Source organism: Petaurus breviceps, unplaced genomic scaffold, assembly GCF_028583685.1.
Source record: "Petaurus breviceps papuanus isolate PSGF00001 unplaced genomic scaffold, PetGlider_PUasm1.0 178, whole genome shotgun sequence".
Lineage (NCBI taxonomy): Eukaryota > Metazoa > Chordata > Mammalia > Diprotodontia > Petauridae > Petaurus > Petaurus breviceps.
The window spans coordinates 36,308,369-36,334,458 of NW_027185777.1; the positions used below are offsets into that span (position 1 = coordinate 36,308,369).

The following is a 26,090-nucleotide window of genomic DNA, read 5'->3' on the forward strand; positions in this document are numbered from 1 at the left end:
GATAGATAGATAGATAGATAGATAGATAGATAGATAGATAGATAGATAGATAGGTAGATAGGTAGGTAGGTGGATAGGTAGACAGACAGACAGATGATAAATAGATAGATTATAGATTGATAAAGAGAGAGAATATATAGATATTATATCGATAAAACATAGATATCAACATAGATAATGTAATATGTTTGTTTTGAGAGAATGGGAGTGGAACACAAAAAACCCAGAGGAATAAGAAATGGTTTCTCATAGGAAGGTGGCCCCAAGAGTTGTGAGAGGAACTACACATTTCCAGGAGAAGAGAGGGAACCTTCCAGACATGAGAGACAAAGTCATAAAGATGGTAGATAGAATGTTATGTTCAAGGGAAGAGCAAGCAGGTCTGGAAAGCATACTGCTTGAGGGGGAGTAGTATATAATCACCCTGGAAATAAAGGTTGGAACAAGATGGTGAAAAGCTTTAAATGTCCAATAGAGGGTCCCCCCTCTGCCTTCCCCCTCCCCACCTTGTACTCTGGCAGGTCAAAATTCTAACCAGATTTTAATGACCAATTAAAAAGTTATTCCTTTGATGAAACAAAGACTGATCTTGTCAATAAAAACCCCATAGTATTTTCAGAACTCATAATACTTTCTTTTCTAATATTCTGTAATGCGTTTAGAGAGATTAGTGTGGTACAGTGAATATAATTTCAAAGCCAGGGAAGTTCAGGGTTGTTCATTTTTTAAATGTATTCAAACTCACTGTATCTTCTCTTCAAGTCTCAATGTCAAATTCCTGACTCCAGGCCTGGCACTCTATCCACTGAGTCACCCAACTGCTCAGGAACATTTATGAGGAAAAATAAAGCAGAACTTTAAGCTATCTTGGAAAGTGTTTTAAAAAACTAACAATCCCAAACCTTCCAGTTTTTTCCCCCAGAAAAATGCAGGCATAGCCTTGCCCCTAAGAACAGAATGTACCTGTCTTCTCTTTTCCCTCCTGCTGGCTATACTACACTGAGATCTGCCAGATGCTGAGGTCTACCAGATGCCGAGGCTGGAAAATCCATTTTTTAGCTGTGTTCCCAAAGGGAATAGCCAAAGAAATCCAATGTCTCTAAGTGAAAATGCTTTTTGAATGAATTAAAAAGTCTCATAGAGAATGAAGCCTTTACCTCAAGGACAAAGCACAGTAGCTATCATCTTAATCTAATGGGTTTCCATGGACAAAACTTAAGGAAAAATCCCTAGCTGATTACTTAGCCCGATCTTCTTCATTGAGCCAGCATGGAGAATATCTGAACTATTGTGAGTTCTCCTTAAAAATAAGAGAATTGGAAGAGAATGAAGAATGGTATCAGCATAAAATGACTATTTTCTGCATCTAGTCCAATTGCTTCTGCTTGACTTTCAATGTCCTCCATAATTGGTCCCAGCCAACCGACCCAACATTACATACCACTCCCCATGCTATTTCCTCTATTGTACATGGACTAGTTTATGACCTTTCTTCCTTTTCCTCCCATGGTGGTTACTGTTTCCATATATTCCATTAGATTGTAAGCTCCTTGAGGACAGGGCCTGTCTTCTCTCTCTTTTTTTTATCCCCAGTGCAAAGCACAGTGCCTGGCACATGGTAGACACAATAAATTTTTTAAATTGGTTTGCTGATATTTATTAATACTGTTCCTCTCCTATGTAAAACTTCTCCAAACTCTACCCATCCTTTAAGAACCAATTTCAGTCCCATCTCCTCCATTAAGCTTTCCCTGACCAAAAAGCTTACACTAAACACTCACAATCAGTGCCAACAATTAAGAGCTTAATTATGCTCTGCTTCAGATGTAATATTATCTAATCTAGCTCAAGGAGAGCTTATACATCTTGTGTTATCTACCCATCTCAGCATATGGGGGAAAGAAAACAGTGTGTTGACAAGAACCATAAGCAGAGCCAGGGTTCATAGGATCATAAGTTTTGGAGTGGGGGAAAGAACTACATAGGATCAACTAGTTTAACCTCCTTGTTTAGTAGAGGAGAAGACTGAGCCCCAGGAAGTCAAGTATTCTTGTGCATACTGCACAGTCAGTGGTATGGAGGAAGAAGTCCTAAATCTGGAAGGAAGAGAATTCTGGGTTTGAATTCCATACCCAGCACTTAGAAGCTGTGTGACTGTGCAAGCCACTTAATTTTTCTGAACCTTAGATTCTCCATGTGTAAAATAGGAAAAATAATGCCTTTAGAACCTGCATTGCAAAGTTGTAAAAATCACATGTATATAAAGTGCTTGTAAACCTGGCTAATTTCAACCTGGGTTCTCTGTATGACAAGTCCCAGATCAATGCCCTGGATCTGAAGCCAAACATAGGTTTGAAACACAATTCTGCTACTTTCAATTTATTTGACCTCTCTGGGGTTGTTTCCTTGTCTGTAAAATGAGTTTGGACTAGCGGATCCTACAAGATCCAAATGACCCTAGGAACTGTCTCTGTTTCTGGTACTGTCAAAGGGCTGTTCTCTCCCCATCATGTCCTGAGGTAAATAACCCCCTTATATCCTGTCAGTCTTCAATGTATGTCAGGCTTCCTGAGTGAAGGGGGTCAAGCGGGATAAGTCTTAACTGAGAAAGCTCTGGAACCTTTTTAAACCAATAAAATCAGAGATCTTTTTTCTCTATGCAGCATCATTACTGGATACCAATATTCCCTTGCCAGGGTTATGCAGAAGAGTAAAGAATAATACAGTGCTTTCTCTTCATGTTTGCAGAAGCCATGACTACCTCATACTCATAAAAAGCAATCCATCTCATCAGCTTTGTCAGGAGTCCTCTTCACACACCTGTGTTCCTGGAAATATCCATAGCCTGGGAGCAAGCCAGAATCTCAGCATTACTGAGTTAGGATCTTCTCTGTCACCAAGAGATTCAAGTGGAGAGGCTTACAAACACAGCCTTCTGGTGGAAGCACATCAGTGTTACGGTGCCAAGTGAATTATTTGCAGTTCCCTAAATAAGAGATCAATCATTTGGCATTTAATTATCAACTCAACCTGAAAGCAGTTTGATGGCAAATTCTAAAATGTCAGTGGCTTTTTATCCAAGCCCAATTTTCATTCCTTCTATATACCCATAAATCCATCCAAGCCCAAATCCTTTTGCTATCAGTTCTCTACCCAGGACTACATTTATGTTCATTAGACACATCTTTGATGATATTTAATATAGTATCAGATCATGTAACAAATTGGGGGAGGGGAAAATTAATCAAATAATATGAAGGAAGTAACTGTCTTTTATTGTTGTTTGACTTTTTTTTCTTTTAAGTCCACTGTTTTGTTGTTGAGTTTAGAAAGTCTTAACAGTTTCTGGGTTACTTTCTTGGACTTAAGACAACTTCTCTATATAATTCAATGTAAATTTACTACTTCTACCTTCCATATAAAGGACATGCTTTCAGAGATCAGATCTGGAAAGTGTTGACCTGGTTTTAATTTGCTTTTTAATTAACAAACATTTTTTAAAACTCTCACGTTTCCTTCCCTGCCCCTCTCAATTGAATAAAAAAGAGAGAGAAAATATTCCTAACAAATATGCATAGTCAAGTGAAGCAAATTCCCTCATTGGGTGTATGCAAAAGTATAATTTACATTTTGCATTCTGAGTCCATCAAATCTCTGTCAGGAGGTGGATATTTGGTCATCTAGAGGTATGGTTTATCAATATACTGATCAGAGTTCTAACATTTTTCAAAGTTGTTATTGTGTAAACTCCTCCTTGGACTCTGTTAATTCACTCTGCATCAATTCATATAGATCTTCCAAGGTTTCTCTGAAACCATTATCCGTCTGATTCTGTAGACCTTAGAGATCCTCTGGTCCACATCCTTCATTTGAAAGATGCAGAAACTGAAATCCAGAAATCCAGTAACATGATATGTCCAGAGTCAAGAGCTATTTAGTGGCCTCTCTCAGACATCAATAAAAATCTCTGAACTCCTAGTCTATTATCTATTCCACTCTATCATGGCTTTCTTAATTTTAAGTAGGCAAGATGTGAAAAGGGTATTCATGATGCCAAGTTGAAAAAATTCATAAGAATTGTAGGATTTCATGGAACTCTCATCTTATTGCTGTAGCTATTGCCACCATTTCTATAGATACTAAACCTCTTATTGTGCAATTCTTTTTCATGTCTTCTATAAATTTTCTGTAAAGGAATCTACCCATCAAAATGAACTTCTTCCCCTATGACTTATAATACTTTCTATATGCCAAGCAACACTTAGCCTGACTTACTCTCATCCCTCAGTCTAACTATACAAACAACCCATTTCCTTTTCTGATCAATCATGTCTTTGAAGGCATTTCTTATGCCAATGTTTGCATACAGTGTACCATGAGGTAATAGGATACAGCCTATTAGAATTCTCCATGCATCTCTTCATTGTCTTGTGAGTCAGACTGAATTTTTACTCTTTGAACATTATGGTGTTCCATATTTAGGAACCACATAGCATCACCAGAATATTTCTGTTGAAAATATAATATGGCGGGGTGGCCAGGTGGAGCAGTGAGTAAGAGCGCTGGCCCTGGAGTCAGGAGAGCCAGGATCGGTTCTGGCCTCACATACTTAACACCCACACAAAATAACTGGCCATGTAACCTTGAGCAAGTTACTTAACCCTAATTGCTTAAAAAAAAAAGAAAAGAAAATATAATATAATATGGCCTGTAGGTATCTCAAACTCACTATTTCCAAAACAGAACTCATTGTCTTTCCCCTGAAATCCTCTATTCTTCTAAACTTCCCTAGTACTGTCCAAGGCCTATCCTACCAGTCACATAGGCTTACAACCTCGGTTGCATCTTCAGCTCTTTACTCACACCCACACAACATATTCAATTCATTGACAAACCTCATAATTTCTACCTTCACAAAATCTCTCATGTAGATCAAATAATGATTTATATAACAGTCTTGGTGAAGGCAAAGATCGTCAATAAGGCAATAGGAGCACAAATGAAAAATCAGCCATACCTTGGCAGCTAAGGCCAGATTCTTTAGGGGTGTGGAATGTAGATGGACTGTTCCTTCTCCCAGTACAGTTGCATCAAACAGGGGCAGACTGTTGGGAACCTATGCCATACCCTCAACAAGATAAAGCCTGAGTCACTACTTCTCTTCCTTTTCGTTACCCCCATGAACAAAGCAGGGTCCTAAGGTTTTTTCCTCCATGAAGGCTTTGTGTCCCAAGCCAAGTCAAGTTGATAAACATTTATTAAGTGCTTTCTGTGTGCCGGGCATTGTACAGACGTCTGCCCTACCTTCCTCCAACTTAATTTGCCTGAGACCCTGGAATTTCTAGTTAGGACTCTGTTTACAATATCCAAAGATGGACCCATCTTTGATTAAAGTTATTGAATTTCAAGTGTATATTGATTTGAGAAGGTTATACAGCTCTTCAAACTTTCTATTTTTCTTAATCCCCTACAACACGTTTGAACCACATTTATCATGGTATTCTTTTAACTCACATTCATCACAAGCACCAACAAAGGAGATGACCAGGTAGCCTCTGAAATTACATTCCTTTTTGCCTTTGGGTATACAATAAAACCAATTCTTCCCACTCCTTTTTCTGTCTCTCCAAAAAGAACTCATTCACTGGTTTTCCATTTCACTACCATTTCTTTTATGTCGTGATTTTTGTTGTAACAAGATCAGCATAGATGTGATACATTTCATTTTCTAGTAGCATCTCAACTCTTTGTTCTTTTAACAAGGATCTTTCTCCATCTCTCCCATCCCTTTTAGCCCTGCCCTCCCCAACACATATTCCAAATCTAGCTTTGAGATCACTTAACCAAATCAACACTATCACACTTGGGAAAGGATGCATGAATCCATTGCCCTGTGACTCCAATCTCATTGCTTCTGACTTCCCTGTCTAAAACACCCCTCCTTGATTACATTTTTCCTATGTGTATTAATTAAAATGTAAGCTCACTGAGGTCAGAAACTGTCTTATTTGTTTCTCTTTGCATCCCCAGCACTTAGCATAATGCTTGAAACTTTCTTATCCCCTACCATATCATCATTACTAACATTTATATGGCTTTGTTTTACAAAAGTGTTTTACGTGTATTGTCTTATCTGATCCTCACAACAATCATATGAGATAGTTGTTATTATTATTCTCATTTTATTGGTGAGGAAATTTGAGAAAGAGATCATGTGACTTGCTCAGGGTCATACTGCTACGTTATAAGTATCTAAGACAGGGTTTCAATTCAGGTCTTCATGAAATTTAATGTTGAATGAAGGGACAAAAAGGCATTTATTTAGCTCTTAGTAGGCAGTTGGATAGTACAGTATTAAATGTTTTTTTTCTTTTTAAAACAAAAATTAAATACATGTTTGTAGATGACCTAAAAATGATATTCTTCACATCCTTTTCCCTCTTTTCTGCCATTTTCTACCACCACTGCAAAAGCAAAAACAGGTCACATGGGTCCATGGACCATTTTGTACTTTACTTTGTTCCGTGGGCTGCCATGGTCAAAGATTTGATCACCTTGTGGACAAACTTCTGGCTATGGGCCTCTGCTTATATGGCTAGAAGAGAGCATAACATCTATGCCATATTTGGACTTCTAACCTGGTAGACACTGTGAGAGACTACATTATGCTGGTATGCCCTTTGACAACTTGATTGGTTAGCCATTTGTTATCTAGGCCCAGAGTTCCATTATTCTTTTGTCCAAATAAATCATCTATCAATTCCTACACATGTTGCAGACATTAGCATTGTTCTTCTAGTTTCATTTCCCAAGAAGGTTTGTCTGTCTTCCTACTCCACATTTGACTCCCCAAAACTCTTTCCAAGGGATCACTTAGTTAAACTTCTCCTGGCCAAGAAATCTCTTGACACAGGCTCTCAATAGCTGTCTAAATCTATGTCACATGTAAAGGGTGTCTTGGGGCGTCCTTGTGAGGGAAGGTTGTGCAGAGGAAAAGAGACACATCGATGGGTAGTGACATGTCACGTTTAAGTGGGAGGCCAAGAGCTTTTGGCCTTCTATTTCTTCCTCAAGACTTGGGAGCAATACACACTCACATACACATACACACACACACAAATACATACACACATGTTTAAAATAACCCACTTTATTACCCCATCTCTCTCATTCTCTCCCTTTTTTCTTTCTCCATATATACTTCATGTATATTCATTTCATATATATATACATTATATATATACACATATATGTAATTTGGTATATTTGCATATATTCAGATGCTCCACAAGTGTTCCTAAAAAGCTTGCAAAAATAAAACAACTATAAATGGCCTAAGGAAGCTTACTATTTAAAGGAACCCTGCAGTGGAAACTTCTGTAAAATTTAATATCCATCTATAAATTCAGTAGTAAAGATTCCATGTCAAATGCATGTAGTTGTTCCTATACAATCTGCTTATAGTGAGAGATCTTCAAAACAATATACCACATAATGGCTAATTATTGGTATGGTCTTCTCAATTATATTTAAATTCCAGAAGAAATGATCTTGCAAATGGGGAAGGCATATTTTAAAACAATCCAGAAAGACTCTCTTCTATGGGGTGGGTGGTGGGGGCAGGCAGGAAAGAGAAGACAGAGAAGAAAATGCCAAACTATGGAAGACCTCATAAATGCCTTGGTGAAAAAAGATTCAATTGTTTTCTTTAATCAATCTGTTCTCATTTTGTTTCATTTTTTAATTCTATCCAAAATCAGCTTTGTAATGAACCCCATAGAAAGAACCTTCAGAAACTGGGTCCATTTTTAAGTTTTTTTTTCTAAAAAATGGAAGGAAAAAGATTGCATATAAAACTCAAATCAATCTGAGTTTAATAGAAATAGCTATTTTCTGCTAGTGGAAATCCATTTGGCTTTCAGGGCAAAGACAAAGTATATATCTTATGTGCTTCTTCTCTTTAAGAAAACTCTATTCTACTTTACAAGAGTCTGAACTTACAAAAGAAATGAGTTAGGGGGTCACTACAAAGGATCCTAAATTTTACAGAAGTAAACGCTGCAGGGTTCCTTTAAAAAAAGACACAGCTTCCCTAGGGCATCTGAAATTGATTTTTTAGTAAAAATTCATTTTACAACCTTTAAAGAATAGATTTGTTGCATAAAGGAATATCTGACTGCAGAAAAGCATACCTACTTGCATGTAGTCATACAAAGATATCTACATGCATGAATATACACATATACATATTATGTGTATATAAATACATATAGATATATTTGTGTATGTTGAGAGGGAGAGGAAGACCAAGACCATTAAAGGGTTGCTTTAAGAAAAGGAATGAGCCATTTATCACATTGCTGAAAGTAACATACATAATACTCACTAACTCAACTCTTGAGTGAATGTATTGCATTCAATTCAATGTGTGGTATGGTGGGAAAAGAACTGGACCTGGAATTGGTAAAACTTGGGTTCAAATCCTGCCTTTGACATTTACTAACTGAGCAACCTTGATCAAGTCATTTAATACTCCTCCACCCCCCTCAGCCTTGGTTTCTTCATATATAAAATGCAGGGGTTGAACTAGGTGATCTCTAATTTCCCTTGTAACTCTCAAGTATAGGAATATTGGATTTTCTGAACAGAGATTAAATGCCTGATATGTATAAGACACTGAATAAAGAATTAGTAAATAAATAAATGTATTACTGATGGTAACTCATTTATTTGGCCCTTAAGGTTTACAAAGCACTTTCCTCAGGACAGACCTGTTAATGAATGGATGAATCATTCAATTAGTCAATGAAGATAATGAAACTAGTGAGTTCTACCTAATTTCTGATTCTTCTTTGTTGTCTCAAGGAAAACCAAATCCTATCTAGGTAGTGTTAAAAAAGAAAACATTTTCCATACAGTTAGGATATAATACAAGGCATTTAGGATCTTAAGTGGATCAAAACTGAACATTAAATTAAACACAAAATTTGAGAATAATTTCTTGTTATGCCAAAGAGTTATTGAAATAATACATTCCTTCTAACAGTTCTTAACCCATGATCCTGTGACATCCACAAGATAGAGTACTCTAAGTAATTGGAGGAGGAATAGAAGACATCCATCTAAGGTGATCCAACTTTGGAAGAGATGGTTCAGTTTTGCAGAAAGAGACAGATTCCTAGAGATAAGGAGAAATAGAATATAATCTTATTGAGGGCAGAAATACACCCTTTAATGACAGATACACCTAAAAAACAGGTTGGCCTAGGATAGGAAGAGGGTATTTGACTTTAAATAGAATTTATACACTGTTTTATTAATGGACTGTCTCCTGGCTAGCAAAATGTCTCCTGTCCACTAAAATATGTGTCTCAGTTCCTTCTACCTGGTGGAAAGTTGCTGTCTTCACCATCATCCTCAATAGCTTGCACCTGGGTCTTACTCCACTGAAGTGCACATAAACCTAAGATGTACAAAAAACAGCAATTGATGGAGTCATTCGAGTGCAGAGAACAGCAAAAGACATTTAACAGTGCCTCAGCCAACAAGAGAATCATCAGCACTGAAAATAAATGGGAGGACTGAGAATAAAGGACTCATTGGGGAATTTTTGGAACTGTAACATTACATTCACTTCCTGCTTGCAGTCAAACTGTAGCATAACTTGATCTTGGAAGTGACAAACCTGGTTCTTTTCAGAATAATTACATCATTTGTCTGAAAGGGAACATTTGAGCTCCAGGCCCATTTCAACCTTACAGAAGTAACCATCTAAGCACAGAGAAGGGAGTCACTTCTAATGAGATGATTGAGCTTTGATACTCACTGGGGCCAATCGTGGTCTCTAAGGCTTGGGTCACAGACACGATCCAGAATCCTACCATTTCTTCCTGGCTTGAGCATATTGCTTCTATTGTTGGTCACTAGATGGCCCTGGGTTTGGGGCATTCTGCTTTCACTTCATAAGAATGCAATCTATGAGGTAGTGTAGCATATCTAGCTGGTCTGTATTCAACATTGCCAACATATCAGCAAAGGAAATAGCTGAATAAATTATTGCTTGTAGATGTGATGCAATATTTTTATTATTGTTCTTATTGTTCAGGAGGAAAAATGAGGAATTCAGAAAAACATGGGAAGATTAATACAAATTTATACTAAGAAACATACATAAATATATATGCGTATATATTTACTACAGTAGCATAAAAGAAAAGGTAACTAAAAGGAAGTTAAACTCTGAATACCTGAAAAAGCAGCAATGATGCCTAAGAAAAGATAATGAAATAGACTTTCCTCCTCTTCACAGAGATACAGGAGACTACTAAGGCAGAATTGTGTGTATTATAAGATTGGCCACTGTATCAGTTGTTTTTGCAAACCTGTTTTCCTTGGTTACAAATCAGGTTCAGTTTGGAAAGGAAGGTAGGGGCACAGGGAAAAGATAATATTTGTTTCCTTTTTCTTTTTCTCTCTTTTCTTTCTTTCCTTCCTTCCTTCCTTCCTTCCTTCCTTCCTTCCTTCCTTCCTTCCTTCCTTCCTTCTTTCTTTCTTCCTTTCTTTCTTTCTTCCTTTCTTTCTCTCCCCATCTCACCCAGGCTGAAAAACACAGCTTCTCACAGCCTACTCCCATTTCTGCATGGAACTTTGGACCTGTTCTGTTATGGATGGCAACTGCTTTACCCCTTGTTGCACAGCCTGATGGCCCCAGCTCCCAAAACCTTACAATGTTGATGCAAGATTTCATTGATTGAACATACTGTACTTTAGAACTGCCATATTCAAGCAATCTACCTGCCTTAATTAGCCTCCTGATGGCAGAGATTACAGGTACACACCAACCTGCCCAGCAGGAGGTGGTATTTCTAGAAATATTTGTGATATAAATACAAAAGGCATCATCAATAAAATTAATGTTAGTCTCAAAGGAAAAATTATTATTGGTTTCAGAGTAAATACAGATGTGAGTTCAGATCCATATTAGCTGCATAATTTAACAAGTCACTTAACTTTTCTGGACTTCAGTTTTCTAATCTGTAAAATGGAGATGGTAATACCTAATGTAGGTAGCTAGATGTCTCATCCAATGGAGTTTTAAGACTGGAGTCAGGAAGACCTGAGTTCAAATTTGGCCTCAGACATTTACTAACTCTGTGACCTTGGGCAAGTCACTTAATTTCTATTTGCCTTAATCCCACTGGAGAAAGAAATGGCAAACCACTTCAATATATTTGACCCACTTAAGATCCTAACAGTATAGCCAACAGGGTCATGAAGAGTCAGACATGATCAAATGACTAAAGAACAGTAAACTACCTAAGGTATCTATCTCTCAAGGTTTTAGTGAGGCTCTAATCACATAATGTATCACAATGTAAAGCACTTTGCAAGTGCTAAATGTCCAGTATTATTATTATCATTTTGGAAATAATATTATCATTATGCCTTCAATTAAAGAACTAAAGTCATGAACTTTCCTATTCAAAACTCAATGCCAGAATTAACTTCTGGAATAACCCAGACTTCCTCTAAGGTTGCAGCTGCTTGGTTGCTGTGACCAAACACAGACAATCCCACAGCATGCCTTCTTTTCCTTTGAAGTCAGAAATTACTCTCTTCATAATACTATGGTAATGATCAGAGCTGTTATGAATACTTAAGATCAACAATAACTATAATGATTTCTGCTTTTTCCGTTCCTGCTGGAAGAGATCATCAAAGCAATGAAGCAAAGCAGCAGATGAATATTATTCCCAATGACTGCCTTTTGAATATCTAAGCATCAAGTAGATCTCTATGCTTGGGGGAAAGGGAGGGGAAGAGAGGGGAAGAAAGAGACAGAGACAGAGAGACAGAGACAGAGAAATGCTGATTCAATTCAATATGCTATTTATTAAAGCACATTTGTTGTTTCAGTCATACCCAACTCTTTGTGACCCCATTTGGAGTTTTCTTGGAAAAGATACTAGAGTGGTTTGCCATTTCCTTCTCCAGCTCATGTTATAGATAAAACTGAGGTAAACAGGGTGAAATGACTTGTCCAGGGTCACACAGCTTGTATCTGAGCACAGAACAGAACTAAGGAGGTAGGGGCGGCTAGGTGGCACAGTAAATAGAGCACCAGTCCTGGAATCAGGAGGACCTGAGTTCAAATGTGACCTCAGACACTTGACACACTTACTAGCCGTGTGACTTTGGGCAAGTCACTTAACCCCAATTGCCCTCCAAAAAGCCAAAAAAAAAAAGAACTCAGGAGGATAAATCTCCCTGACTCCAGATTTGGCTCTCTATCACCACCACCTAGCTGCCCCATTAAAGCACATGCAAGGTGTATATTACAAGGGCACAATGGATTTGACTCTAGATTTGACCTGTATTCAAATTCAGCCACTGACACTAGTTATGTGATCTCATGTCCCTTAACCTCCACTGATTCAAGATGTGTGTAGGTCAAAGATGTGTTGTAGATGGAATGAGTTCCCATATGAAGAATCCTCCATGCTAGGGAAATCCAAAATCACAGCTTCTTTCCATATTTTTGGATTTGTGAGGTACTGTGCTGAGCACTGCTTTCAAGGGACTGTATTCTATCTCCAGGAGTGGGGGAACCTGCACCTCAAGGTGAGAATTGACCCTCTAGGGCCTCAAGTACATCTCTTTGTCTGAATCCAAACTTCGCAGAACAAACTTGGACTCAATCAAAAGGCAGCACCCAAGGACTTCAAAGACCATGTGTGGCCTCCAGGTTACAGGTCCCCTACCCCTGAATACAAACAGATCATTCAATACAAGAGAATCTGAGGTGGGAGACAGCACTAACAACTAGAGAGATCCAGAAAAATTTTCCTTAAAAGGTGGTACCTGAATTGATGCTACTAGGAGTTTGCTGTCCATATGTAGAGGGAGATTCTTGTGGTGATGGCTTTGTGTTAGTAAATATATAACATGGGCATATACGCTTTCTCCAACTTTTTCTTTGTAACTAAAACCTTTAATTCTCATGATGGCTTCATAGTGTTAATGGCCACAGAATGGCATGAATATAGAGCATTCTGTGATCAGGGTCTACTTAGCATGGTACTCAAAGAAGCTGAGTGAAACCAGTCATGTCTGTGGCTGTAACACAAGAAATTCACCCTGAATAATGGACCACATACAAAATGGATTTATGAAACTAACAATGATTTGACCTTAATTTGAGGGGGAGAAGGAGGTCTACAATGCAGTGCCCCAGTGATTGTGGCTTGGTCCTAACAAGTTGAACATTTTTATCATTGACTTGGATAAATGTACAAATGATAAGTCTATTAAATTAACAGATGACACAAAGTCAGGAGGGCTAGCATGTATACAGGATGACAGTTTGGATACCAAAAGATATTGATATTAATAGGTTAGCAGGTGTTAGTAAACTATAGTTCAAAGGCCAAATCACCTGCTACCTATTTTTCATAACCCATTAGCTAAGAACAATTTTAAAACTTTTAAATACAATAAATCTTTATTTTAAAATGTAAAAATCATTCTTAGCTTCCATAAGAAATAGACAGCAACCCATACCTGGCCTTAGACCATTGTTTGCTGACTTCTGAGCTAGAGCATTGGGCTGAATCCAATAATATGAAATTCAATTAGGGATAAAAAAATTTAGTGTTACATTTAAGTTTTTAAAAATCAACTTCTCAAATACAGTATGGGGAGGGATGGTTATATAGCAGTTTGTCTGAAAAAGATCTAGGGGTCTTAGTGAACTGCAAAAAAAAAAAAGCTACTCCACTCTTGGAATGCGTGGGTAGAAGCATCACAATTAAGACTGATGAGTTGAGGAATGTCCAGCTATTATCCGACCTGGTCAGATCTTATCTGGAATATTGTGCTCTGCTCTAGTACTTCCAGGTAAAAATAGATATTGAAAAGCTGAGGCGTGTCCAAGGGAAGACAACCAGGATGGTGAAAGGCCTTGATGAGTCCATGTCATGTTACTGCTGTTTGTCCTTCCTTCTTGAACAGGACCAAGACGTCAGGAAAATGATGCCATGATTTGCAAGTGAATTGGATTTAAATGAGGGAGGTTGGTTCAAGGAGTTATCTGGACTCAGTGGCAAGACATAGATCTGGGTGACTAGAGATGGCCCTGGGAGACCTTGTTCTTTTTAAGCTAAGGTCTTTCCCAAGTCTCAGTTTGATTGAGGCAATCAGTGATTAAGGCTGGGTAAGAAGTGAGGCAATGAATGGCCTCTTTTACCCAGTCAAAAAAAATATAAAACAACAATCTGGGAAGGGAAGATCCTCTGGCCAAAACAGAAACAATTGCCATTTATATTCATTCTGAGCCATCAGGTGACAATGACCAAGTGGGGCTTGGGTTGGGAACTATCGTTGGCCAATCAATGATAGCCAGAGTGATCTGGGTATAAGGCATGATAATCCTTAAGAAAGAAATCTAGCCCATAAACCCCAAGATATCTTGGGAGGACTCAATGATCAAAATTCACCTTCCTTTGGGCAGAGCACCTGCAGCTAAGGGTATGGTACCCTATATGAATAGAAAGAGAGGGAGGAGGAAAGGAGAGGAAAGAAGAGAGGAGAGGAAGGAGGAGAGGAGAAGAAAGAAGAGAGGAAGGAGTTGCATTGCCCATTAGAACTGGTCAATTAAGCCCCCAGTGGGTGAATTCATACTATACATGGGTCCGTGTCACACGAAAATATGTTGAAGGAATTGGGTATGGTTAGCTTGGAGAAGGGAAGAATCAAGAGTGATATAATGGCTACCTTCAGATATCTGATGGTCTTTCACTTGGTGGGAAAATGTAGAAATTACTAAGAGGCAAATTCAGGCCTAATGTCAAGGAGAAGATCTCCTATGTAGAGCCATCCAAAGTGGAATGGGTTACCATGATCTTCATTTGGGGGGTTTTCAAGAAGAGGTCTACCACTTATCAAGTATGTTCTAGTGGGTATTTCTTTCTCAGAATGTATTGAACTGGATGGACACTGAGGTCCCTTCCAACTCAATAAAGCTCTTCAAGTCTGTGACAAAATGGAGGAGATGGATGGATATTTATAATACATATCTTACTGTGACAAAGCTGGGCTAGATCCAAATTTTATTTGAAGGTACTGGGGTCTATGAGGTTTTGAGAGAAAGCAAAGGCAGCAACAGCACAGCATAGTGAAAGGAGGACTATTCTAAGATTCAAAGGATCCAAGTTCATATCCTAGACCTGTCACTTATTATGGAACCCTCATCAGATCTAATGAACCATTTAGAGTCCAAGGTCCTTTTTGCTAAAATCGCATTCCAAGAAGTTTACAAAGATAAAAACCAGTAAGAGCTGGCAAAGAGAGAAAAATCAGTCCATCAGCAGGTTCTGGGAGGTCTCAGGAGCCTTCCACTAAAGTTCTAAAAGACACCATGATACTTTTCTCATCTGAAGGGTCCTCAGTTGAGTTCCTGATCAATCCCCCTAGGGACAAAGTTAACCCAAACTGCCCCCAGGTCTAACTTTATCTGCTCAGAACAGTCCCCTATGGTGCTATGGGTGGAAGAGGGGAGGGATTAACACATACTTCCTCAGTTCCACCAGTATCTTTGTCTACAAAATCATCTCACCTCTCAGAGCCTTGGTTTCCTCACCTGGAAAATAGTAGGGTTGGAATACATCATTTTTGAGGTCCATTCTGGTTCTTATGTGCTTTGGCTTTAGTTCACAGCAATGCTAACAGGTTCGAAGCTGTTCTTACAGAGCTCTCTTTCTAGATATCTTGGTTCTTTTCCTATTCATTGTTGTAGTTGTTGTTGTGTCATTTAAGTTGTCTGACTCTTTGTATCCCATTTGGGTTTGGTTTGGTTTTGGGGTTTTTTTTTTTACTAAGATACTGGAGTGGTTTGCCATTTCCTTCTTCAGCTCCTTTAACACATGGGGAACTGAAGCAAACAGGGTTAATGACTTGCCTAGGGTCACACAGCTAGTAAGTGTATGAAGCCAGATTTGAACTTGAAGATGAGTCTTTCTCTCTCTAGGTCTGATGTTCTACCTACTGAGCCACCTCGCTGGCCCTCCTTATGCATTACCCTCTTCCTCTCTATACATATCATCTCATTATTGAGGTCTAGTACTCATCAGTTTCTCATTTCCTCAGTTAAGAAGGCCCTCCTTAGGGACCTCTTTATTGTCTTCTCTCCATTAAGTAGACCTAGTAGACTTATAGCTTTTACAGGAAAGAAGTAATGAGCACTGAATAGTTGCCTCTTTGTCTCTCAGTGTCAAAGTACAATTTATTCACATCTTCTGTGCTGAACGTGGTACTTGGCATATAGTAAGGCTTTAATAAATATTTGTTGCTTGTCTGATTGATCTCAGAAATTCTGTTTTGTTTTTTGATTTTGTTGGGGTTTTTCACTGTATTCTCATTAGGATCACATTCCATGTCCCTTTTCATGTCCAGTGATTTTTGTGGAGTACTTTGGCCATGACATAAAGCCAAGAAGTGGCTAGTGAGAGCCAGACATTTCCACACTGGATCCAACACCCAAGTCTTTCACTGATAAGAACTTAGGTACTTAGGATGTCATAATTCTTTCAGTGCAAGGACCAAAAGGATTCTGGTAATTGATTAGTTCAACCTTCTTGTTTTCCAGGTGAGGGAACTGAGTTACAGAGAGATTAAGAGACATATGACATAGTGGATAGCATGCCAAGCCTGGAGTTCAAGTGCAGCCTCAGACACTCACTAGTTTGTTTGATTCTCAGCAAGTCAGTTAACCTCTGTTTGCCTCAGTTTTCTCATATGTAAAATGAGGATGAAACAGCATTTTCCTCATAGGAATGTTGGGAGGATCAAATGAGATAACATTTGGAAAATGTTCAGCACAGAGCCTGAAAGGTAGTAGATGCTACATAAATGTTTATTAATTATTTTACAAGTAACTGGGAAATAAGACATACAGGCACTGGGGCATAGAGATCCACTGTGCCATTCTGGAAAGTCGGAGGGGGGATGGGAGAAGATATGGGAGAGAGCAGATTGGAGGAGGGGATATTTTGGGGTGGTGGGTAGGGGAAAAACAGGGAGAAAATTTGTAACTCCAAATCTTGCAGAAATTAATGATGTAAACTAGAAGTTAATAAAGCATTTTTTAAAAAAATAAATGTGTATTAGTGATGATGATGATGATGATGATGCAAAAGGTACTGCTGTCTCTTTAGGCTCTGCTGGGTCAGACTTGTTTTCCTTAGTATCTATCTGCCTACCCAGATTTTCCAAGAAAGCACACTACCCCCAAAGAAATCCCCTTGAAGTACACAGTCCCCTTTCTTCCTAGCCTCCTATATCTTGGACCATGGTTAGGAGAAAACTATCTGCATTTCCTTGGATTTGTAAGTCCCTGCTCAGGGTTGTTGAATAAGATGTGAATTTGTGAAGATGAGAGAGAATATATAGAGAAGAACTAATTGCCATCCAAACATAAGAAGTTCTGTTCCCTTCTACAGGTATATCATAATGCACACATTTTAGCTACCAAAGTAATGGTTTAAATGGAACTAAATGAACAAATGTGCCTGAGCAGGTTTCAATAGATAGAACCTCTATAGCCAGCTAGGATTTCTCTGAGTTGGAGATAAACATGGACAAGGCTATACTGGACCAAAACATAGATCTGGTCTTGCCCGAGGGCATTTTTGAGTATTCTTCTACTAAAGCTATGTCTGTACCAGCTTAAGGCAGGGGAGAGGTGAGAGGAGATGTGTCTGGACATCTGCATTAGTGTGTGTTTCTCAATGTCAGCATTTGGAATACTCCAGACTATGTGGTCCCTCATCCTGCTGCAAACTGGGCCCTATGCCATTTGTATCAAGTCCACTTAAGATCTGGCTGCTAACACAAGGTGATTTATTTTCCTTATACTTTTAACTTGAGTGTACCTATGGTACTGCATTTGCAGGACGTTTTGTTTCATTTAGCATTCATTTGCATCTTGCCAAAATCCCAGCTATAAAATCAAACTGAGTCCTGAGCCCAGCTAATCCAGCCATTTCATTTCACTCCAGATATCCCTTGTCCTACTTGCCTTCTATGGAACTTACAGCACTCAAGCTTATGTCTGTAGAGAATTTGTGCATTCTCCACTTCCATCAGACTTCCTTGCTACCTCTTCTCTACATATGACATCCCATCTCCCACCTTGGTGTTTTTACACAAGTGCTACTTCCTCCCCCTGCGAACTTGAGTATCTGGAATACACTCCTTCTTCACTTCTACATCTTTAAACTCCTACTTCCGTTAATATATAGGCCAGATATCATCTCCTACAGTGTGTGAGACCATTCTGCATCCTCTCATTTATTAGGGTCCTTACCCTCTTGAAACTACTTTGCATTATTTTGCATATACTTTGTATTTATTTATTTGAGCATTAATGATCAGTAAATAGCAAGCACCCTAGTCTACTTTGACTAGACAGAGTATGCCCCTATTGTGCTAACCCAGCATCCTTGATACTTTCAAGAAAATTTGACTCAATGATGAAAGAATTTAGCACACTAGTGTAAAGCCAAGCACGAGCTGCTTTCCAGAGGACTGCTGCTGTGAACAGCTTTCAAGGTTCTGATTATATAGTATAGCAAACTCTCTATTTATTCAATAACAAATCAGCAAAACATTCACAGAAAATCAAGGTACAGCATTCACAATGTTACAATTTATCACAGAAAATCAAAATACAGCATTTGCCATGTCACAATTCAACAACCTCTCACTAAAACAACCACATAGTTTTCACCAAAGTAGTCATATAGATTTTGACAAAGTGCAATCATTTAGTAACTCAATCATTCAATCATCCTTAAGGAGGCTAAGGGACACAAAGTATAAAAGTCAAAGCCTTCCACCCATGGGGTGCAATTAAATTACAATTTTATCAGTCACTACTTAGTATCCTATTAACAATTGCATCAGTCACTACTCAGTCGATTTTATCAATTACTACTCAGTACCCACAGAGAGATCTTTTCATCTTGACTCAGGGCTGATAGCTCCTACCTGAATCCACCAAACTGTCACCTGGGTTCAAATGCAGACAGTTCCCAGTTCCTTGTCCAGCTCTCTGTGCAGTTCCTGCTCCACACTGAAGCTCACAGTGTCCAGTCTATCTCACATCCTTCACAGTCTCTGTTTCTGGGAAGACAAGGCATAACAGAGCCACAAAAACATTCATACACATTAACAAAGTCACAACAACATTTGTACAAAGTACCAGCACCACAGTCATGCTTCCTTAGTCTTCAGCAGCTCCAGCTGGCCCTCGGAAGTCCTCAGGGGCTCTGGCTGGCCCTCAGAAATCCTCAGCACCATAAGCTCTGTTCTCAAAATCAAAATCACTTTATCCAGGCTCCATGTGTCTTGCTCCAAGAAATTCTGTCTCAGTTCTCAATTCTCATTCCTCTTCTCAGTCCTTCTCAATTTTCAGTTTAGTCTTCAGTCCAGCAGCAGCTGCCCTGGTTCTTCGATGCTTACCCCAAGAAATTCTGACTGTCCAGCTTGTGCTCTTCCTTAAATATGGTATAGCTCCTCCCTGTTCAGTCACTTCTTGTTACATCAGCAACAGGGGATCATACCTCCTGTTTCTTTAACAGAGGCTTAATTTGAAACTAGGTTTTAAATACCTCTTAGCTTGGCAACACAAAGGGATCTTCAAATTTCATTACTATTACAACTGGCAAGTTCCAAACCCTGGATAGTTCCATGGTCCTCTCCCATCCCTGTTACATCAGCCAAAGTGTCATGTGCTTTCAGTACTGAGTCATGTTTCCCCAGAAGTAGCCAAAGTACAGGGTCAACATTCACCCAATTATGTTCCATTCCAAGGGGTCCAGGAGAATCTATTGTTTACCTCCTGTTACAAATTCATATGTGTTATCTCCTCCTTTAGAAATATAAACTCCTTGGGGTGGCCAGGTGGCTCAGCGAGTAAGAGTACCGGCTCCAGTGTTGGAACGACCTGGAGATCAAATCCCGGGCTCAGACACTCAGCACCACACCCAGAAATAACCGGCCGTGTAACCTTGAGCAAGTTGCTTAACCCCGATTGCTTAAAAAAAAAAAAATAAACTCCTTAAGGAAAAGGAATGTATCATGTTTTTATTCATATCCTTAGTACCTAGTATAACAACTGTTGCAAAGTAATGACTTAAGAGATGAGTGTTGATTGTTGACTGAATGAATGATGAGAGACGTCCCAACAGAATCTAAACATTTCAGCCAAAACTCCAGAGAATTTGGTGTCAATGCATAAGATATATGGATTTTATAGTCTTTAGTTGGATGTTTGATATAAGGTAGACATACATTGCTTGCTTTTCTTTATGTCTTCATTATTATCTAATATCATCTATGAACAAAGTTGTTTTCTATGCAAGGCCAAGTATATGTAAAATAATAAAATCAAAGAAAACCCAACTGAGATGCCCAATGCATCCTGTACCTTGGATTCAGAAGAGTTATTCCATTCTCTTTCCTAAGTGGAAGGCACACAACTTTAAAACCCACACATACAAAACTGTGAACAGTTTCCCCCTCAGGTCTGTCTTCTTTACTATGACACATTCAGGGATTTTGTTGTTGCTCAGGTGTTTTAAATAATACCACCTTGGGTCCTCAATAGCAGGATGCTCAAAGCGTTCTTGAACCAGCCTGTTTCTCAGCCTGGTCTTGAAATTTATTGAGGTAGAACAGGTTTCTTCACATTTGCTCTGAGAAGGGAGTGGTAACAAATCAACTTCTGGACACAAGTAGTCTCAGCACCTACTGTGCATACTGCACAGCTGTGTGTGCACCTGGCTCTGTAGTAATAAATGGTAAAGCTGAAGACATTCTCTACCCTGTAAATACTATCCATCTACCAAGGAAGAGAGAAAAGCAACACCAAAGAGCTGAACATTTACAGGAAATACTCACAAAGCTACATGTCAAGAAGAAATAATTAATCCCATAGCATATTCTGAGTATGGATGTGATGAAGGAAGGAACAAAACTACACAAATGAATACAATCAAATGGAATCAATGATTGAAGATTTCGTAAAAGAGGTGAATTTGGGCATTAGCTGTAATAGCAGTGAGGTGTGTGGATTACTGGAAAGGATAGGAAATTGTATCCCAAATGGACAAAATGGCACCTGCAAAGATAGAGACAAAGTGTGACAAGCAAGTTAGCTTGGTTACAGTGGAGGATCATGAAAAGAATTAATGGGAAATGAGGATGATAGCAACAATGAGAGGATACCCCTATAGTGTGACATTATTGTTGTTCAATCATTTTTCAGTTGTCTGACTGTGACCCATTTGGGGGGTTTTCTTGGCAAAGATACTGGAATGGTTTGCCATTTCCTTCTCCAGCGCATTTTACAGAATAAGAAACTGAGGGAAGCAAGGTTAAGTAACTTACCCAGGGTCCTAGAGCTAGTAAGTGCATGAGGCTGAATTTGACCTCAGGTCTTCCTGAGGCTCTGCACACTGTCCACTGCACCACCAAGCTGCCTCGCAGTATGACATAGAGAAGAGCTAAGGGGTACAACCAGATGATAGAAAAAAGTCTCAAGGGTCAAAGAGACACTTAGGATTTAGTGGGAATGAGTACTAGGTCTGCAGTTAAAGAACCTATTTGGATTTAAATCCTAGCTCTGACTCTTTCTGTGTGACCTTTGACTTGTGGACAAATCATTTAACCTCTCTGGGTCTCTGTTCCTCATTGCTGACATGAGGGAGATTAGACTACATGATCTCCAAATTTCATGCTCATTTGAAAGACAGAGGATAAATTGATGTCAAAGTGATTTGCCCTAGTAAATTGAAGAACTGGGATCTGAACATGATGTGAAACCATCCTTGTTTTCTCAACTGGCTATTCTTGTGACAAGAAGCCCACATTTTAAAGATCCAAGATTCATAAATTTAAATCTGAAAAGAACCTCAGAGGTCATTTAATGCAACTTCATTTTGCAGATAAGGAAACTGAGGGAATTCATTTCCCTTCTGAGTTTCAGGAAGTGAAATGAATTTCCTCATTCAAAATTCTGTTGCCAATCCAGCACTCTTTCCATTTTATCATACTGTGTTCCTTTAAGGTACCATGTGCTAATTAAACACAACTCCCTTCCTTACTCTGGAAGAAGTTAGGTGGTTCAGTGGGTAGAACACTGATCCTGGAGTCAAGAAGATCTAAGTTCAAGACACTCACTAGTTGTGTGACCTTGGGCAAGTCACTTAGCCTCTGTCTTAATCCACTGGAGAAGGAAACAGCAAAACACTCCAGTGTCTTTAATAGTTAATAGCATTAAAGAAAACCCCATACCGGGACACAAGTGAACAACTAAACAACAACAGCCTCCTCACTCTGCTATAGCAGTGCTAATCATTCTGTGGTCCTAGATTCATGTTTGACAACTAAGAAGAAGATACACACCATGATTCTTATATTTTTTATGTTTATCACTAAAACCTTTTTAATAATTTTTCTCTTCTTAGATCACTTTTTATATCCTGGTGAAGGCAATTTATACCCTGGGATACAGTGTCTCCCTGATTGCTCTGACAACTGGAAGTATAATTCTTTGTCTATTCAGGTAAGGAGAGGATGCAAACATGTGGGAGAAAGCTGGGGTTGGTGACTTCTCACTTTTACATTGGCTGTGAATACAAAAAGAAGCTAGGAAACAACCATTCCCATGTCCAATGTCTCTTTCCCTGGGGAAAGTAGTGCATGTCAGCTAAACCTGCAAAGCATCCTCAGAAAATTCTGAACAGATGCTTCTTCATATACCTTAGTGCTGGACTAAAATACACTGCTAACTTTTTCTTTCATTTTAACATGTCTTTTTCAAAGAAAACATAAGGGACAATGATTTGGAGTGTCAGAAATCTGCATTTGGATCTCAGCTCAGACACTTTTAGCTTTGTGACCTTAGACAAGTCACTCGTTATCTCTGAACCTTAATTTCCTCAACTATAAAATGAGATTAATTATACTACTTATCTAAGAATTTGTTGTAAGGAAAGCACTTTGTAAACCTCAAAGTGTTATATGATTATGAATTAGTATCATTATTAAAGATGACGCTATAGACTCACCTTTAATCAGACCTTCCATTCAAGAATTATCTATTGAGCATCTAATATTAAGAAGCTGTCTAATGCTATATGTTAAAGATGAGCTACCTAGCTTCATTAGGTAGTTTCCTATACTGATGAAATCATAAAATGGAGGGATGGAAAGAGTGGAAAGAGGTAGGGAGAGAAAGAAGAAGGGAGTAAAGGAGGGAAAAAAGAAGGATGGAGGAAGAAAAAGGAGAGAGGGAAAAGAGAAAAGATGGATGTAGGAGAGAAAGACAGGAAAAATAGGGAGTGGAAGAGAGAAGGGGAGGGACAAAGAGGAAAAGAGAAAGGAAAAAGGGGTGAGACAGAAAGGGTGAAAGAGGAGGGAAGAGGAATCAAAAGGGAGAAAGAGAGAAGGAAGAGAGATGGAGAGGAAAAGAGAGGGAGAGAGAGAAGAAGAGAACAGAGAGACAGAGAGAGAGAGATATGAAGGGAGGAGAGAAGGAGATAGATATCTGCCCTTTAGGGAACACAAAAGGGGTGAAATGGACCTTGCCATTAACTAGCTTCTAATCTGTTTGGGGATGTGTCTTGACCAGTTTTTCCAGCAGTAGAAGGAGATTTGGAGTAAGCCATCTATATTTTCTCAGTAGACCATCTTTGTGACAAGTTGCACATATTTTCAAGATTCTAGACTCATAAATTTAGTGCTGGAAAGTATGCAGAGGTCTTCTAATAAAATCTCATTTTACAGAAGATAAAACTGAGGGAATCCATTTTAGAGATGAGTCTCAGGGACATGAAATAAATTTCCCATTTTAAATCTGAATCCTCTGAATCCAAATTTATTCCTTTTTCAATGGTACTTCCCTGTGACTAGTCAATATTAAAGATATAGCCTGCCATCATGGAACCGAAGTTCTATAAACTAACTAGTCTATCTGTGTACTGAGCCCAAACCTAGATCTCATTAACAAAGAACTGCAACCAAGTGTACTAATCATTTGGCTTTTACTGGAATATTCTTTCAGCGCTTAAAAACATATCAAATAAAGCCAGCCATATGACCAGTGGATTATTTTCCAAAAATAGAAACACATGGGCTAAAGTATGATTCAATACTATTTTTGATTTTTCAGGGATTCCAGCTTTACTGGGTAGTTGACCTTAGATACCTTTTGAGAAATATTCTCAAGCTATTTCCATTCATATGACTGTATCTCTGTGTTGATGCCATTTGGGCAAGATATATATGCTAGAAAATGTGGAGAAGTACATGTGAATAAGAGGATTTAAACTGAGAGAGACAGAGAGAGGGACAGAGAGAGAGACAGAGAGAGACAGAGACAGAGACAGAGAGACAGAGACAGAGAGAGACAGACTCAGACAGAGAGACAGAGAGAAAGAGGGAGAGAGGGAGAGAGAGAGAGAAAGAGAGAGAGAGAGAGAGCAAGAGAGAGAGAGAGAGCGAGAGAGAGAGAGAGAGGGAGAGAGAGAGAGAATCATCTGAGAATCCAAATTCCTGGCATTAATTGACTTCCCTCAAGTTTGAGCTCAATGACCTACTTAACTAGCTGACCTGATAGCAATTTAGGAGTTTCTGCAAGCTCATTCATTCATGCACTAAGTGAATACAAAATTGCTTCACTTGATATCAGACATGACTCTCTCCAAATGCAGGTCATAGTCACCCGCCTGAAGCACTCAGTTTATAAAAGGAAATTTCTGTGCTTGTTGAAGTTTAACCAACAGTACAGTAACTTGCATTGCTGATGACTAACAGAACATCCAGACACCCAAGTACCATTCTGGACTCTGCCACTGACTTCCTGAGTCTCAAACCATAAAACCATTCTACTGCTCTACTTTTTCCTCATCAGTCAAGTATAACTAAATACTCTGTCCAAACTTCCTAGAGTGATGTGAAGATCAGTCAAATCACATAAATTCAGATTATATATATAACATGCCTCATTTGCTTGACATTTCTGTCCAAGGAGCACAGAGTCATTTGCACGTTAATGTGCACAATATTCCTGTGAACTGAGGAAAGGATAAATATCATTGTCTCCATTTCATGGATTGAGAACATGAAGCTGGAATGCCTATACCAAATGGCACAATGAATGACAGGTTCTTACTTAGTCTTGGACTTTTAGGATAATAGCTATAGAGGTGGAAGGGACCTCAGAGGCCATCAAGCCCAACTCTCTCATTTTACATATGAGGAAACTGAGACCTAAAGATGTTACATGACTATGATCACATAGGTGATGACAGAAAATGACAGAGGTAGTTTACAAATCCAGATACTCTGACTCCAGAAGCCAATATTCTTCCTACTGTACCATGTTCTCTCTCTCTCTCTCTCTCTCTCTCTCTCTCTCTCTCAGACTGTTGCAGTATACAAAAAGCTGAGCCTTATAACCAATAGATTATAGTAATGTCTACCTTCCACAATGCATAGGGAATCATAGATTTATAACCTAAAAGAATCCATTCCCATACAAGAAAAGTTAAGTGACTTGTCCACCATCTTAAAAGTAATAAATGGTAAAGACAGTATCTGAATCCAGGTTGTTTTAGTGCAAATACAGTATTTGTTTCCCTGGGTCTATGTCGCCTCCCTCATGTAGGAATAATAGACATACACATCAGCAGTCAACATGTTATGTTCCTATCCTATAAAAGAGAAAGTGCTCTCAGAATGTACTATCAAGAAATTGATTCTTCTAAGACTAAAGACACAAAACCATCACAGACAATTCCAGAAAATCCTGTGTCGGACCCCCAATACAGTTCAACAACAGAGCCATGGGCACAGGAGAAACCTTTAGAGAAATGCAAGTAATACCCACCCTCCCTGACAGTCTTCTGCAACACTTCTTTACAAAGGAACTAGCCAGTGTATTAGCAAGACAGACGATATAAACCTACAGAATTTCAATGGATCCATGTTCTCATCAATATGGGTATTCTTCTGAGTTGTTCAGTTCA

At 38.8% G+C, this 26,090-nt stretch overlaps 1 protein-coding gene across 2 annotated transcripts in view; it reads left to right on the forward strand.

Moving 5' to 3' along the window:
* VIPR2 (vasoactive intestinal peptide receptor 2) overlaps positions 1 to 26,090 on the forward strand; it is a 151,154-nt gene that overhangs the window by 90,206 nt on the left and 34,858 nt on the right. For both annotated transcript variants that reach the window (XM_069086068.1, XM_069086067.1), the window contains exon 5: positions 22,527 to 22,624. In XM_069086068.1, coding sequence (XP_068942169.1) covers positions 22,527 to 22,624 — 98 coding nt within the window. The remainder of the gene's footprint in view (positions 1 to 22,526; positions 22,625 to 26,090) is intronic.